Source organism: Hyla sarda, chromosome 7 (genome assembly GCF_029499605.1).
Source record: "Hyla sarda isolate aHylSar1 chromosome 7, aHylSar1.hap1, whole genome shotgun sequence".
NCBI lineage: Eukaryota > Metazoa > Chordata > Amphibia > Anura > Hylidae > Hyla > Hyla sarda.
In genome coordinates this window covers 142,889,732-142,907,663 of record NC_079195.1, presented here as the reverse complement: position 1 = coordinate 142,907,663, position 17,932 = coordinate 142,889,732, and the positions used below count along the sequence as shown (strand labels likewise).

Below are 17,932 nucleotides of genomic sequence, written 5' to 3'. Positions count from 1 at the left end.
GGGGATCGAGGGTGTCTTGGACACCCCTGATCCCCCTTATTTTATCGCGGCGCCGCGATTGATGGGCAGGGGGAGAGCGCTCCCCCTGCAAACACCATAGATGCCGTGATCAGACTGATCACGGCATCTATGGGGTTAATGCTGCCGGGACCGGCGCGATCGCGGCCCCGGCAGCTGCGGTGGGACTCCGGCTGTGATTGACAGCTGAGTCCCACCCGCGATCTCCTGCGCTGCCCGCAGCAGAGCAGGAGATCGCTTGGACGTATGCATACGTCCATTTGCGCGAACGTGTAATTCGCCTGGACGTATGCATACGTCCAATAGCGGGAAGGGGTTAAACAAAAAACCCGCCCCTGGCAAATGGGGGTAAGGGTTAAATTACCTATCCTATGTTTGTTGTTGACATATAAGTAACGTGTGCCAAGTTTCATGTTAATATCTTTAGCCGTTTGGACATGATGCTGGAACATACACACACACACACACACAGTTTTATATATATAGATAAATTCATGTTTGACTTGTTTTATTATTCAAAGCAAAAAGCAAAACTGTACTTGGTCATTATTAGGCTAAGTTTCCAGTTTTTTTTTTTTTTTTTTTCTGGCAGTTTTTGGAATACTGCCACTGCAGCTTTTGAGTCAGAAGTGGATCCATAAGGGAGGAGAAGTATAAGTCCTTACTTCATGTGTCCTATTCATTTTGAATACATTTCTGGCTTTGGCTCAAAAACTGTATTAGAAACTTAGCCTTAGGGTATGTTCACACAGCTGAATGTCCATGCGGAATTCCGACAGAAAATTCCGCATGGACATTCCGCTGCAGCAGAGTTCCATTAATTTCAATGTGATTCTGCTGCACGGTTCTTATGGTGGACTTTCTGCAGCAGATGTTTCTGCCACAAAAAGAATAGATATGTCTACTCTTTCAGCGGATTTAGCTCGGAAATGCATTGCCGTCTATGAGAGGGCACATTTGCAAGCGGCCCTAGCGCCTGCCAGATTGTGCAAATGTGCAGAATGTCCGCCCACGTCCCCCTGGAACTAGATGCACTTCTTGCTTTAGGCATGTCTGTTAGGCTGGGTTCACACCACGTTTTCTTAAATACGGTTCCCGTATACGGTTTGGAGGAGGGGGGCGGGGCTTAATCGCGGCGCCCGCACTCAGCCGTATTCGGGAACCGTATTCAATGCAAGTCTATGAGCCGACCGGAGTGAACCGCAGCCTCCGGTCGGCTTCGTTTTCGGCCGTATGCGGTTTCCCGACCGCAGGCAAAAACGTGGTTGTGGTCAAAAAATGTGGCAAGACAAAATAATAGGTCACACGCAGCATACACACAGTGACAGATAAAACAAATGATTAAATGTTAGAATTTTGTGTTTTCTTTGTTCTTTGAGTAGAACACAATGGCTAGTCATCAGAAATTTACAGACAGTAGTTGATACATAGTGACAAAACTGAATCCAATAAATTTACTTTAAATACATTTCTTAGAGGCATTATCCATGTTATACCATATTTTTCGCCAAATAAGATGCACTTTTTATACGGCTTATACGGCGAATACCTGCGGCCATCAATGGCCGGGACCCGCCGCTAATACAGGACATCACCGATCACAGTGATGCCCTGTATTAACCCTTCAGACACGGCGATCAAAGCTGACTGCCGAACAGCTTACAGGACACCGGGAGGGACCTTACCTGCCTCCTCGGTGTCTTCTCCGTGCCGGGATCCCCTGCGCTCTCCTTCGACGTCATCACGTCGTCTCGCGCACGCCGTCATCCAATAGGAGCGGCGTGCGTAGCGGCGTGATGACGGCGACGTGATGGCGGTGACGTGACGACGGAGAGCGTGGATCCTGGGGAAGAAGAAGTCCGGAGCGTAGGGGACACCATGGGGACGCGGCGACAGCGATGGAGCGACATCCAGGGCACCGGTGACACGTCCGGAGCGGCGGGGACACGTGATTACTACCTCCTATACCAGTGGTCTTCAACCTGCGGACCTCCAGATGTTGCAAAACTACAACTCCCAGCATGCCTGGACAGCCAACGGCTGTCCGGGCATACTGGGAGTTGTAGTTTTGCAACATCTGGAGGTCCGCAGGTTGAAGACCACTGTTGGGTTCAGAATCTTTATTTTTTTAGATTTTCCACCTATAAATCGGGTGCGTCTTATACGCCGGTGCGTCCTATAGGGCGAAGAATACGGTAAGTAAAATTGTAAATAGCCCCAAAACATAATAAAACAACAAACTAGCTACCTCCCAGATCCCGCACTGAGCCCCCATTCACCCTCCAGTCTTGCTTTAGGAGTAAAAGTCACATGACCACTGCAGCCAATCAGCAGTCTCTGCAGTCATGCTGGTGATGCCAGGAGTACAGACCATGATCGCAGAGGCTGATGATTGGCTGCAGTGGTCACGTGACCTCTGCTCCTTAACGGGAGTTAAGCACGGGATCCGAGAGGTTGTTTTCATATGTTTTGGGGCTATTTACAATTTTACTTAAAATATGGAAAACCTCTTTAACCCCTCTTAAGGACCACGCCAATTTTATTTTTGTGTTTTCGTTTTTTCCTCCTCGCCCTCTAAAATCCATAACTCCTTTATATTTCCATCTACAGACCCATATAAGGGCTTGTTTTTTGCGTGACCAATTGTACTTTGTATTGAAACCTCTCATTTTACCATAAAATGTACGGCGAATCCCAAAAAATAAAATTAAATAAAAACCACAATTTTGCACATTTTGGAGGGTTTCGTTTTCACAATGTACAATTTACTGTAAAAATGACATATCTGGCCTGTCTCCTGGTAATGCTCTGGACACTATTCTAAAAGACACAGCAAACCTTCTTGCCACGGCTCACATTGATGTGCCATCCTGGATGAGCTGCACTAACTGAGCCACTTGTGTGGGTTGTAGACTCTGTCTCATGCTACCACTAGAGTGAAAGCACCGCCAGCATTCCAAAGTGACCAAAACAGCCAGGAAGCATAGGAACTGAGAAGTGGTCTGTGGTCACCACCTGCAGAATCACTTTTTTATTGGGGGGTGTCTTGCTAATTGCCTATAATTTCCACCTGTTTTCTGTCCATTTTAACAACAGCATGTGAAATTGAATGTCAATCAGTGTTGCTTCCTGAGTGGACAGTGGGATTTCACTGAAGTGTGATTGACTCTGAGTTACATTGTGTTGTTCAAGTGTTGCCTTTATTTTTTTGAGCAGTGTACGATGTTTATGAACCCGCAGGAGGAACAGCATAAACGTAAAAAAATACTGATTAATTGTTACATCTCAGAAAGAAATTAATAAAAAGTGATCAAAAAGGTTCATCTAAACAAAACTGGTACGGATAAAAACTACAGATCATGGCACAAAAATGAGTCCCCATATACAGAAAACTAAAAAGTTAAATGTGTAAATGAGTAAAATGCACAGCGTAAAAGAAAAAAATAACATTCCCAACAACAAAATTGCGCCTGTAAATTTTTTGGGCTGCACTGTACATTTTATGGTACAGTAAAAGGTGCCATTACAAAGTAATCTGGGTCTGTAGATGGAAAAATAAAAAAAGAGTTATGGCTCTTAGAGGGCAAGGAGAAAAAAAAATACAGAAACACAAACAATTTAAATGGTCTGTGTCCTCAATGCAAAAATGGTCTGTGTCCTTGGGGTTTAAAGGATCACTAAACATAGCATCCAAACAGAGAAAGACAAACAAAACGTCACAGGAAGTTGAGTTCATACTCGAGTTTGAGGCTCCATCTGGTTCCTTTGTTGCAGGTTCTGCAACAAAAAGGTACACCATGCAGGAAACCAGACTGACCCCATTAAAGTTAAAATGAGGCGGCCGGGTGTTGTTGGTGTCCAGCATGCAATGGATCCACTGGTGAATTTTTGTTGCTGCTCTACTCCAATGATGGAGCAGAACAATGGAATACACAGGATTTTATTATTTCAAAAAGGAGCAGAGTTTTCTTCCTCTCTAAAACAGTGTTTGTGGCTATTTTGTTGGAAGGAGTTACTCAAATTTCTAACAATACACAATGCATGCAGCAACAATACCAAGCTTAAAGGGGTACTCCACCAGATATGTTATCCCCTATCCAAAAGGATAGGGGATAACGTGTCTGATCACGGTGGTCCTGCTGCTGGGGACCCCCGCAATCTCCACTGCAGCACCCCAGTCATCCAGTGCATGGAGCGAACTCCGCTCTGTGCCGGATGACTGGCGATCACAGCCGCCACGCCTCCTCCTAGCCATCATGCCCCCTCCCATAGACATAAATGGAGGGGGCGTGACATGACGTCAGGATCACGGAAGCCCCAGGCTTCCGTAAAGCCGCAGCGCCTCTCCAAGGGATAGAGGATAACATGCCTGATCGTGGGGGGCCTGGCTGCTGGAACTCCCCGCAATCAGACATGTTATCCCCTATCCTTTGAATAGGGGATAACATGTCTAAGGGCAGAGTACCCCTTTAATACACACATTGGCCCAAGGCAGCTGTACCTTACTTTGGCTAACATTGCGATTGCAATGTACATGGGCTATATGTGCCATAAATGCTCCAGAAGCATATTGCAAACACATGCATGGGCCTCCATTCACCAAATAAAATCCTTAACTTGCATACTATAGAATAAGTAAGCCGATTTGTTATCCATGAACCTAATAAAGCTGGTTAAGACTCCCTGTAAAGCCATAAAGCCAGTCTCCAAAAGGCGGCAGAAATAGCTTGGAAAGGACTCCCTCTGTGTCTGCAGGTTTAGCAAAGCTGCTAGTTTCTGAAGCTTGCTGAAAGTTTTGCCGAGAACATTCCTAAATGAGTATTTAGTTATTTTCAATGTTTTTGAGATGTAGTAATAAATATTTATGAACATCTTACCTGCATGGATTTTAAAATTCTCCACTGGTACAGAGCTGGCTATGTTTCCAATATGGGAAATCATATCTTCAGCAATCCCTGTGGGGGGACATGTCATGCTTTTAGGTTCTCCCTCTAAGGTAAAGAAACCTATAAGGAAAACAACAAACCTGTGGTTATCTTCATTATCATGTACGTTAATGTTAAGACTATAGTATTCTTCTTACCAGGCCAAGGAGAGTCCAACCAATGTTTTATGTTTAGTATTTTCTTGTCTTTGGACTGTGTATAAGACTCTTCACAGATCTTGTCATACTTGGCAATCTCTTCCTTAAATATAAACATGTTTTAATAAATAATAAAGAACAATGCCAACAGATGACAAACCACCACAAAGGAATTTCCAGCATTTACACCTTTCCCGACTAGTTAAGGTCAAAGGAAAAAAATCTGACAGACACTAAAATGACAGACCCTGTGTAAATAGGAGTAACCTGTAAATTTGTTTACTTAGTCCAGTGTTTCCCAAGCAGAGTTCCATTGAGCACAGAGAGACAATAGTTGACAGTTTTAGGCTATGTTCACACTACGGAATGTCCACATGAAGAATCTCCGCAAACTGTAGGCACCGGCATAAACATGCAGGCGCTAGGATCGCACAGGAATCAAAGATGGCAGTGCATTCCGTGCAGAGTCCGCAAAAAGAATGAATGTGTTCCTTTTTTTCTGCAGACACTGAAAATGAACTTTTCATGCTGGAAACATCTGGCATGGAAATGCCACCATGTACACAGTGCAGCAGAATCCTTCTGAATTCTACTGAATTCTACTGTGCTGCAGTGGAATCTGGCACGGAAATTCTGACGTATGAACATGACCTTACTGTAAATGTAAAGAAAATCAGTCAAAACCTCCATAGAACATAAAAATGGTCAAAAATTTGAGAAGGATTTTCCACCTAGACATTCTGCTTGCCAGAGATAACAGTAAGAATCCACCATTGCAAAGTTTTTTTTTTTTTAAAGGGTTCCCCCTAAAGGAGATTGGCAATGATGCTCACCAAATTGACTTCCATACATAATAATAAGGTAAGCACCTCCCTCCTGTAGACAATTTACCTATCGTTCTTCTGCATGCTGGTCAAAGAGGAAAAGACCTCCAGTCTGGAAGGAGTGGGTGTTTTTTGAGTGGTGCACGCGGACAAATAAGACAGCAAAATAAATCCCAGCACTCACTACATGTCATTTATTGTGAGCTGTGTACATATGTGTCAATAAACACTAACCGGATTGCAGAAGAAAAGTATAGTGAGTGCCAGGATTTATTTAATTCATTTTGATGTTTATTCTACAACTGGCGACTGCATTAAGAAAAAAAATAGACAGCAGTACTAATTAAGGAAAGTATGTACAGTACTAGCACAGAAAAGATGGTATATGATATTACAATCACAGGTACCCCTTACACCAATACTTCACTACGGCCTCTGGGGAAAAAAACTATTTTAAACAAACCATGTATGATATCACCGGACTGAGTACCTTTGAAACCTCATAATGGTTGATTACGGTTTTAAAGTACCATAAATAAAGGCCACATTCACAAGATTTATAGAGAAGCACATTCATGTGCCTTCTCCCTATGACTTCACTGCCAGATGACATAGCTGCAAATATTACCCTCAACCATTACTCACAACATCTTGTCTGACAAAGAAATCTTTATAGTAATAAGTAGCATGAATATGAATGTTAAATGATTTATTTATCATTTGTCTTTTTCCAAAAATTTTTATTAATTAATTTCCAAAATAAAAATAAAACAAGGCATGGATTTGCTTTATTCATTGTTTTTAAAGAGACATCACAGATAGAACTATCTAACGTAATAATGTTTAATAGCCTGGCTAGTAAAACCAATCAGAGATTTAACTAATAAATGATTACGGTATATCACTTTGTGTTTTATAAAAGAACTTTGATACATTTGCATGGCAGAACCTTAAATAAGAACTTACGGATGTGATATATAAAAAGCTATTTAGTAAACATGCAAAAATGTAAATAGCTTTTAAAATAGTAAGAGAAGAATCTATGGTTTAGGGTGATTTTAGTGCTCTCATTGCTTTTATGGAGTCCCTTTCTTGGTTCACAGCTTTCTCATGTTCTTCATTTCAGGGGATGGGACCATGGTTGGGCTGTTAGCAAGCAGTACTCATACTTGAACTTCCTTTCCCTTACTTCTCTGCCCAAAGACAGAAGAGCACCTACTCACAATCCCTAGTCCTATCTCTTATGATTGTATGGCTTAGACAGAGACATAAAAAGGTACACCCATAGTGCTGGAGAACAAACTGTTTAGACTCAACATGCTGCCAGTGTGCTGAGGAATGATTTATAGTACAGTACTACAGATTACACGTGTGTGGAGAAGGGAGTTATCTATGTACTGGGTTTGTAAGATGCTAAGTGATGTGAGTTACATGACATAAGCAGCCCTGGTCTAAGCAGTAATCTGCTGATAATAATGATTATGACAGCAACAAGCTACCAGACTAAAGGGAGAGGGATGAGTGAAATTCAATTCAGGAGGCAGCATTTTATGATTTGTAGGAACATGAGTATTTACTCAAGGCACAGTTGCCCAGAGATAAGAATGAAGCCTTATTGAATTTTTTGGTACAGAGCGGAGGAGACAGACAGGTTCAAGATGCATGCACATAGTTCCAGCTTTTTCACCACTGCATATCACTATCTAGGCAACTCTCCCACTTCCAATATTCTGTCTTAAGATGGGCATACACCTCCTATTCTTCCCATACACAAACATTCAGCACGGCAAACATTCATGTGTTTTTATAAGGAGGGGGGGGGGTAAGCCACAACCAGATTATCCCACCCTAAAAAAAAGGGCCAGGAGGCAAAAAAATCCATCACGCCTGACATCATCTGTCAGCAAAGAGTTGGGAGGCAGCTCCCTTTATATCAGATGGAATTCCCCTAAAAGGCAGTGGACAGCAGTTTGCAGGGAATTGAGACACCTAACGTCCAAGATTTTAGGGCTGTTTTTCGGGGTAAGGAGTTCTATTTCACAAATAAGTGATTTACAAAAGGGTTACAGATCATATGAGCTATCAAATTGGAAGGTATTTGAAATTACAGTGGTATTTCAGTTTTTTGTATTGCCTCCTTTTTTCTCGCTTTTGATTTTAACTTCCCGACTGCACACTTTCCTTGCAGAGCCAGGAAGCAGCCCTGCTGCAAGTAGCAGCAAGTACTCAGTGTGGCATACTTAGGGGAGTGGGGGGGCAATCTGCCCCAAGTGTCTCAGACCTGGGGGATACCAATGCCCAGACCAGCGTAGCAGTGTTTACAACTATGCATGTCTCTTTTAGACCCCTGGAGAGTAGTACCAGGAGCTGCAGGGGTACAACAGAGAGGTGATATACAGTGATCCCTCAAAATATGATGGTAATTCATAGAAGCCATCTGAGAGGCCATCGTATGCTGAAATGATCGTTTTTCGCCATCGTAAGTCGGGGGTCACTATATTATTATTATTATATATATATATATTTTTTTTTTATATAGGGTCTACAATATGGGGGAAGTGTGATGGGGCCTACAGCATGGGGGCAGTGTGATGGGGGCTACAGCATGGGGGCAGTGTGATGGGGCCTACAGCATGGGGGCAGTGTGATGGGGCCTACAGCATGGGGGCAGTGTGATGAGGCCTACAGCACGGGGGCAGTGTAATGGGGCCATTGTGATGGGGCCTTCAGCATGGGGGCATTGTGATGGGGCCTACAGCATGGGGGAATAATATATATACACATATATATATATATATATATATATATATATATATATATAAACTCAATGTGTGTGTATGTTCCAGCATTACTTCCAAATGGCTAAAGATATTAACATGAAACTTGGTACACATTAGTTATATGTCCACTAAAAATATAGGATAATAAATTTAACCCTAACCTACCCTCATTTGCGAGGGTCTAGGTTTTTGTTTAAAGTCCAATGCAAATCTATGGGAAATGTATGTTCCAGCATAACTACAGGATTTAAGAACAGGATATGAGGACAAAAGCTTCCTCCTTTGTTGCTTTTCCTCCCCCACAAGGATATGGTGGGAAAAAACGGGCAGCGCCGGGTACTCAGCTAGCTATTTATACGCACACAGATTCCGCAGCGATGTACACTCAAATTGGTCCAGTGTGATGGGGCCTACAGTATGGCAGAAGTGTGACAATGCGTACAGTATTGGGGGAAATGTGACAAGGCCTACAGTTTGGGGGCATTGTTATGGGGCATAAAGTATGGGAGCAATATAATGAGGTCTACAGTATGGGGGCACTGTGATATATGGTTTAAGTGTGTGTGTAGGGAGGTCTTCTTTAAATAGGGCATAGAGGGGGCCTTATATGATAAGGAGGAGTGTTTAGAGGTGTGGTAGAGGGAGTGGGCAGGGGCACTGGGAGGTAAGCATAACTGCAAGTGTATACAAAGGTGACATAAGTATACTGGAGGTCCAAAAACTTAATAAACAGGTTGTCTATTCATGAACTTGTGGGGCTACTTGCTAAGATATGACATCCAATTGATGGGGATCCAATCACTGTGATCTTGCCCTTTGCTAGAGAAAAGTGATACAGGCTACTGTTAGCTCCCATTAAATCTTTCTGGGTGGGTTGGTGACATGGGGATTGTTTACAGCATTCCGATATATACTTTTTAGCAGCTAAATAGACCAGAGGAACCTGTGAACAAGAGGCATTTCCTGACTTCTACAGGAGTTTTGTACTAGCTCTAGGCATGCTCTAGGAACTGTGCAGAGAACACTGTACAGGGATGGGAGCTATGCTATTCACCCACTGTTTGATAATAGATGTGCTACCAAAACTTACTCTAAGCCTGTCAGTGAAGGTAATGAGATGACTGCTGAATGCAGATCTCTACCGAATAGGAGGTGTCTGTCTTATACAAGGCTCATTGGGCTAGGTAAAAATTGCAAGATTTCATTATTATTTACAAAGAGATGGAAAACTAAAATAATAGGTCATTTTTAAAGTTGGGCACTTGCTGTAAACAAGACTAATGTGCTTCACCTCAAACTCCTGAAGAGACACAATTCCCTCAGAAATCAACTTGTCAGCGTATTTCTTCAAAACTGGAACTTGCTTGTGGATCTGTTTGTACATCAGTGGTTGTGTGAACATGGGCTCATCCATTTCATTGTGTCCACTACGACGGTAGCAAACCTTAAAACACACAACAGATAAAAGATCAGCATGTAATGTTAATAAGCCAAGACAATGGCACATGAACTGTAAACTGGGTGTAGGGAGCAAACTATTTGAACTCCTAGGAAATAAAGGCCAGAAATAAAGGACAGTTCCTGAAACAGACAGACGTGTCAGCAGAGAGCACTGTGGACAAGACAAAAAAAAATTCAAAAAGAAAAGAATTTCCTCTGTAGTGTAAAGCTGCTTAAAAAAATAATAAATAAAAAAAATAAAAAAAGTTTTCAACCAGAGTACCCCTTTAAGGAAAAAGCTATTTGTAACTGGGACAATTCTGCAAGAATACTTACTAAATCCACCACAACATCTTTATTATATGTGTTCCTCCACTCTGCTGCTACACTGCACACATACATTACAGCTTCAGGATCATCTGCATTCACATGGAATATGGGTGCATTAACAACACGAGCCACATCAGTGGGGTATGGAGAAGAACGAGCCATGCGAGGGTCTGTGGTAAACCCAATCTATACAAAGATATTATAACATCCATTATGTCACATAGATAATACTTAAATGGGACATTTTCTATAGATTTAAAATCAAAATGTTAATATTCAAAAATGTCTAAGTTACCTGGTTATTCACAACAATGTGAATGGTCCCGTTGGTGGTATAAGAGGGAAGATCACTGAGATGGAAGGTCTCATACACAACACCCTGTCCTGCAAACGCTGCATCCCCATGGACTAATATGGACATAACCTACAGAAAAAGAAAAAAACTGTCAGAAAAAAGACCATATAGGGATACATTTTATTTCTATACCTAACAACTCACCTTTTTTCCTTCACTGTCACCTCTATAGAACTGTTCTGCCTTTGTCTTTCCCTGCACAACAGGATCCGCTGCCTCAAGATGAGATGGATTTGCAACCAAAGATAGAGTGATCTTCTTGTTCGTGGCACGGTTAATGCGCTCGTGGTACATTCCCAAATGATACTTCACATCCCCAGATCCCTGGAAAAAAGTAGAAGTTTTTCTTTTTCCATTCTTAAAGGAAAACACTTTTCATGTCCCCTGTGCCCGGGCTGTGAAAACTATAAAAACAAACTAACTCACCTTCCTACGTTCCCCCGTTGCGCTGATATCAGGGTCTCGGACCTCTGGTGCTGGTCTGCTTCTTGGGCTCGGTGACTCATACTGCGCTCAGTGTATCGCCGGCCGCAGCGGCGGTACGCGGCGATGCCATGTAAGGAACCTGGGCCCTGCCTTCCTCCTGCTGCCTGGGCTCCTTACATGACAATGTGCTCAGCCTATCACCAGCCGAGGCGGAACATCACCCGGCGATACGCTGAGTGCAGTTTGAGTTACCGAGCCCAAGAAGCAGACCAGCACTAGAGGTCCGGGATGCCGCAATGGCGCAACGGGGGAACATAGGAATGGGAGTTAAAGTTTGTTTTCTAGTTTTTGCAGCCTGGTCACAGAGGACATGAAAAGTGTTGTGCCACAGTTCTCTTTAAAATTCTATTCAGTAAATGTACAACATATTACTACAGTTACATTACATTACAGTTACAATATGCATGTTATATATATATATATATATATATATATATATATATATATATATATATAAAACGACAATCATTACCTCATCTGAAGCTTCCAGTTTAGAGTCAAACTGGCAAAAAATCTGTTCTAGATCCTTACGGATTACGTTTGCCAAGACATTTAGTCTGCCTCTGAGAAAAGAAACAGGACATTCACAGAATCCTTAAAATCGCACAAAAAAAGGAACACATTACCTGTTACAAGGAATTAACACTTCAAATGGTCATTTTAAACATTAGTAACTAAAAGGGGTTGTCCCACAAAGTACATTTACCATCTATCCACTGGACAGGTATTAAATGTAGGATCACTAGAACTCCCACTAATCACTATGAATATTTATTCACTCTCCCGTCCTAGTGATGTAAGAATCTGTGGTCATGTGAGTACAGGCGCCGTTCTTCCAGGTGTGGCAAGGGAGCGGCCCCTGCTCCATCGCTACCATAGCTCACATGACCGCAGGCTTTCACGTCAATAAGAGAAGATATTCCAGAATAGTTATTTCATGGGAAATGCATGTAAAAACAGAAATGTCAGGAGAATGCACAGGCCATAGCAAAACTAGGATTATAATCTAAGAAATACCCTCTAGCTTCAGTAAATTTCAATCCTGTAAAACTAACAAAGTGGAGAGTGTTTCATGTGCAGAAAGACATTGTGGGTATGTACAACATCAAGGAGCAGTTAAACTCCCCATATTGTGTCGTGCTCAGGGCCAAACATTAGATGGAAAACATTAATCTGAGAATGCACTGGCGCTGCAGTCTATGATCTTGCGCTGCCAGGAAACTTGTCCGTTTAAAATACACTCAATATAGCAGAACTGCACAAGCCCCAAAATGGAGCTGCCCAGACAATAAATCTGGACTTCTATGGTAGTAATTTACATACCTATGAGGCATTCCCAAGATTACATACTCTAATCCCATCTCACTGGATTTATCAATGATGGCTTTCAATGCTGGGATCATCACTTCACAGCCTTCCAAACCAAACCTTTTTTCTGATGACCACTTGCGAGCTAAGAAGTCTTCAAACCTGAAGAAATAGATTGAAATATTTCAAGTTGGTTAAACCTTGCAGCAGCAAAAAGGTTTGGGTCACAGTTAATATTTTTATTGCAAATTCTTGGAAATTCTCAGATCAAAGACAAAGATTACTGACAAGTCCTTGAAAACTAGTTGCTTTTTTTTTTTTTTTTTTTTTTTTTTTTTATTAAAACCCTAACACCTTGTGCTAATAAAACAAAACTGCAAGATATGGTTGACACGTGGATATAACTGGTTATACCAATGCAATAATAGATATATAGAGTAATGATAAAAGGGAACATGAAATGACCCTAGATAAATCTGGAAGAAAAGAGAAGTGGCTCCTGAACATTATTCATCCCAATGGGTTCAATATTTAGACATTACAATCTTTAGCTGCTCCACATTCCTCTTTTTATCTCAGTCAGTGTCTGATTTACATCTGTAGCTACAGACGGTCTGACGTCCCACTTACAGTATTTATCACTAATTCATAGGAAATATCATAAGTGTATGATCCCTAGGGATCTGACCATTGGAACCCCTACTGAACCAGAAAACAGCACTGCTGATAAATAAATGCTGGTAGTAGGTCAACTCTAAGTTGTTCTTAAATCATGCACATTGTCTACAAAATAAATCAGGACATGACAATGCTCTTCTAACCCCCTTCAAAGTCTTCTTTTTGCCCCTTCCATCAGGTCGACTACATATCAACAAACAATTCCATGTTTAAATGTTCCCTTAAGAAGTATAAAATAAAAAGATAAGCTACAAATAATATACAAATACCTTGTTGAACGCACTAATCTTGCCAAAAGCGTTCTTTTTTCCTCACTTGTAAATTTCATGATACCTGGGGTCTCAAACTTTTGTCTAATCCACTGACACTGTTCTACATCGTTGATGAACATAAACTCCAATCCAATGTGCTGGCAATAGGAATTCTAAAAGACAGACAAGGAATGGAAACCATAATGCTCATAAGAGGTTGACTAAAGCTATTCATGCAGCAATTGTTTACAAACATTTAGGGGGAGATTTATCAAAACCTGTCCAGAGGAAAAGTTGCTGAGTTGCCCATAGCAACCAATCAGATCGCTTCTTTCATTTTAACAAGGCCTCTGCAAAATGAAAGAAGTGATTTGACTGGTTGTTATGGACAACTTTTCCTCTGGACAGGTTTTGATAAATCTCTCCCATAGAGGTTGACCAAAAAGTAACATCTCTGAATCCAATTCATGTAATAGATTTAAAGGGAGTCTGTCAGCATTTTTTTTGCATAATTTCTCCCTAACTCCTCTAAGCTCTGTGGTAAAAGCAATGCCATCTGTCAGTCATCATGAAAGGAAAGAGGTTGGAAAGTGATGACACTAAAGAAGTGGTGGCACTTCAGTACCTGGGCCACACCTCCAGTAAACTTGTGTGGCCAATTTCAAGATCCCATTTGAAGCTACCCAATTCCTATTTAAGCCAGCTCTTTAGGTATGTTTTAACTATTTGTAGACCGATAACCAGCACATCCCTGTTGTAATAGTCAGAAATGTGCTGACAGACCCCCTCATCCATGCTAGGGCTGCACCCACAAAATAACATACCTCCAGTCTTCTAATGATTTCTCTCAATGACAGCGAGGTCTCATTACCTCCAATGTAAGTGGTGGTTGGTAGCCGGAAGACCTTATCTAGGTCACCCTCGTGCAATCCATAAAAGCCTAAGATATTTTATTTTTAGGAAAAAAAGTAAAATAGAGCGTAAAGATACAAAAGAAGAGAAAAATCACAATGTGAATAAAACATGGAAGAAGCTCTAGAGTAAGCCATGCTAATCTGATTCTAATGGAACAGGTAACATGCTTCTCAGACATGCTTGTTGTAAGTGGTTAACAGAAAAACTAAAAACTAAATATATAAACATGGAGTTGACAAGGGAGGAGAAATGCACAAGAACACATCACACAAGACTTCACAACAGAAGATTAATTTTGACAAAAATCTGTCACATGTTTAATATGAAGGTAACGTATAGAGGTACTAAATGTAGACGTACCAGTCTAGGGTAGAGAGAGAATATGTTCAGTTATTCACAGAAAAATCATGAAAAACATATCCATAAAGATATTTATTAATAAATCACATAGAGCAAATAGTAAACAATTCAAGACATTGGGTTAAGTACATAATACACAGGTACATTGAAGCAGCCCCATTAGGTAATGGGTGGATGGCAAGACCTGTTCTTGCCCTAGTCTGAATATCCTGCCTATGAATAGTACTTGCCCTGTCCTTGTGACCTAGGCCTACACCGGAACCTCCTTGTTGTCCTTAGGCTGGGTCAGGGATACAGAGAGTGGGGCTGGTGCGCAGGTACAGTGTAGCTGCATAGAGGGTATTCCCATATGATAACAGAATACATACAAACCGCAATGGGAGGTTATTAATCAACATGTGTCATTTGTAGCAGAAGACAGAATCCATGGGTGTGCCCCAGGGATAATATTCAGTATGTCTTCAATTGTTTACTATTCGCTCTATGTGATTTATTAATAAATATCTTTATGGATATGTTTTTTGTGATTTTTAATATGAAGGTAAATTTGATGAGGACTGTAAGGATACTGAAACATCTGTCTCCATACATGTTCTCCATTTGGCTGCACAGACATAGCACACTGATATGTTGGTGTAAAAGATGCAACAAAAAAAATTTAATAATAATCTCCTAACCCCGTAGAACTCATGTCTGGAATACTAATGTAACAGTGCTACAACAAGTATGAAGGGCAAGAAATTCTAAAAGTACAGACTAAGGTTTTCTAGATTTATAAATTAATGTCATGGATAAAAAAAAAATAGAGGCAGGAAAAGCATAAGGTCAATGCTTAATGGAAACTGACTGAATTTGACACTTTAAATACACTATGAATTACTGTCCTGTTAAAACCCGGCACAAGACGATCAATATTTGGACGACTTAGTGCACAGCTTCTGCATTTAAAATAAAGAAGATAATAAGCAAAGATGACACCGCACATATTCCACTTTACGTAAAATAAAGAAGAAAAAACAACCTTACAAACACTTAAAATCTAGAAGGTTCTAGGGACAAATAAATATAAAATTACATATAGGGGCCTTCAAGAAAAGTTTGGTTATTGTTAGCAGCTAGTCAAAAACTAAAGCAAAAAAAAAAAGTCTGTGTAACAAAGGACACGTAAAAGATAGAATTGACCTTTTTTGTGCAATTCAAATAGAGGAAAGTCATGTTAAACATCATGTTCAAGATCTGTACGACGACATAGCAATCTAAGAAAAAGGAGTAAAATCATAAATCAACTCCTTAAAGAAAAAGAAAAAAAAAGAATGGAGTGGGTAAAATGAAAAACAACAAAGCTTCTTAAAGCGTTGTAAGCAGCTGGAGTTCATTAATCCAGAGGTTTATTATGCACAATACCATTCAGCCGCTACAGATCATCCACTGCTTTATGACAGATGCAATACCTTACCCTCAAAAACACAGCCATCAATCACTCACACAGACATCTGAGAGCGAGACATTTCATAGCCCTGAGAAATAATACAAGGAAAGCAAAAGAAACACCAAAAGGTTTTGAGACATTCTGAAAAGCTGAGACTTCTTTAAACAGGCGCAACTGGAGTTTCTGCGTCTGCTTAAAGGGTAGCTCCCACCATCATGTTTAGTTTTTTTTCTGTCCCTGCCTATTGCCCTTCTATCCCTAACACCCTCCCTACCTTTATTTTTTTATTTTTACTATTTTAAAAATGGCATTTAGTCTGCCTGGTAGTGTGCTCACTACCAGGCAGACATCCCCAGCAGGCACCACGTCACTGATGTTCTCCTAACAGGGTGCCTCCAGCTGTTTCACCACTACAACTCCCAGCATGCCCTGACATCTATTGGCTGTCAGGGCATGCTGGGAGTTGTAGTGGTAAAACAACTGGAGGCACCCAGGACAGGAGCTTCATGGGGGAAGGAGTGAGCCGGGAGCCGATGCGGGAGTGACGGGTGGGGGGGGGGGGAGCCTCTTCCTGCCGCTCGGTGAGTACCACCCAACATTTTAGCCAAAAATCAATGGCCTTCATTGATCTGATGTTCCTAAAACTAGGCCATTAGTATTAGTGTTCCAGGAAAGCCCTTTAACCAATTATATTCATTGGTTCTTCACAGTAAGGCTATGTTCACACAACTGAATTTCTGCATGGAATTCTGCATGAAAATTCTGCATGAACTTATGGCCAATACACTTCAATGGGATTCCGCTGTCCCATTCATACAGCAGAATTTCTGCTGAAGAATTTCTGCTGCATGAATTCTATTGAAGTGAATGGGAAATTGATTTCTGCAGAATTTTCATGCAAAATTCCTTGCAGAAATTCGTCCGTGTAAACATAGCCTAAATGTAAAGTTATTTTGGCAGGCTAGTCAACTGTCTGCATGTTCACCAAGCTGCTGAACAAAATAACCCAAGAGAACAGAGTATGCAGGGAATCCATATTAAATATTCATGATGAAAAATAATGCAGAAGGGTATCAGACTGTACACAATGTAACTTCATTAACCCTTATATAGGCAAAAAAAGAAATCTGAGTAGCTCACCCACTCTTGATGTAAGATCCACAGTCCATAGAAGCACACACAGATGCTAAATGGGGTGTTGCTGCCGCAAGCAAGATAAATGTGCATGAACAAAGAACTCCCAGTCCCAGGAGCGCAAGTCTGTAGCACTCTGCACAAAACGTGTTTAAAAACATGAGACTTATCCGCTATCCATTTTAAAAACATTATGCAGAGGTACATTAAAAACATACCAACGTGTTTTGGCAAGAGGCCTTTCTCAAGGTCTAGTGAACCTATGAATACATAAGCCAAATAAATACAAAAAACATCATACCTCACCCCTCAATGTGCATCACTTCCTGAAAAACATTAACCCTTACTAGTGAGTAACACAAACAATGAGAAAAATGCTTATTCACAGATATAAGTAGAGTTCTGTATCAAAATGCATAAAGCACACAGAAAAGTTAGAAAAAAAACACCCAATTAATAAAATAGCATTAGATCCAATCGAAGATTCATACCTTCTGGTGATTGTGTTGCCAGTTTCATTATCCAAAAATTCCCTGGTGAG

At 41.1% G+C, this 17,932-nt stretch overlaps 1 protein-coding gene across 2 annotated transcripts in view; it reads right to left on the bottom strand.

The window, feature by feature from the left end:
* The window catches only part of OGDHL (oxoglutarate dehydrogenase L), a 195,375-nt gene that overhangs the window by 64,067 nt on the left and 113,376 nt on the right, over positions 1-17,932 (bottom strand). For both annotated transcript variants that reach the window (XM_056530921.1, XM_056530922.1), the window contains exons 5-14: positions 14,378-14,493; positions 13,572-13,726; positions 12,640-12,786; positions 11,789-11,879; positions 10,975-11,154; positions 10,771-10,899; positions 10,482-10,661; positions 9,997-10,149; positions 5,102-5,204; positions 4,896-5,024 (exon numbers count right to left, since the gene is read on the bottom strand). In XM_056530921.1, coding sequence (XP_056386896.1) covers positions 4,896-5,024; positions 5,102-5,204; positions 9,997-10,149; positions 10,482-10,661; positions 10,771-10,899; positions 10,975-11,154; positions 11,789-11,879; positions 12,640-12,786; positions 13,572-13,726; positions 14,378-14,493 — 1,383 coding nt within the window. The remainder of the gene's footprint in view (positions 1-4,895; positions 5,025-5,101; positions 5,205-9,996; positions 10,150-10,481; positions 10,662-10,770; positions 10,900-10,974; positions 11,155-11,788; positions 11,880-12,639; positions 12,787-13,571; positions 13,727-14,377; positions 14,494-17,932) is intronic.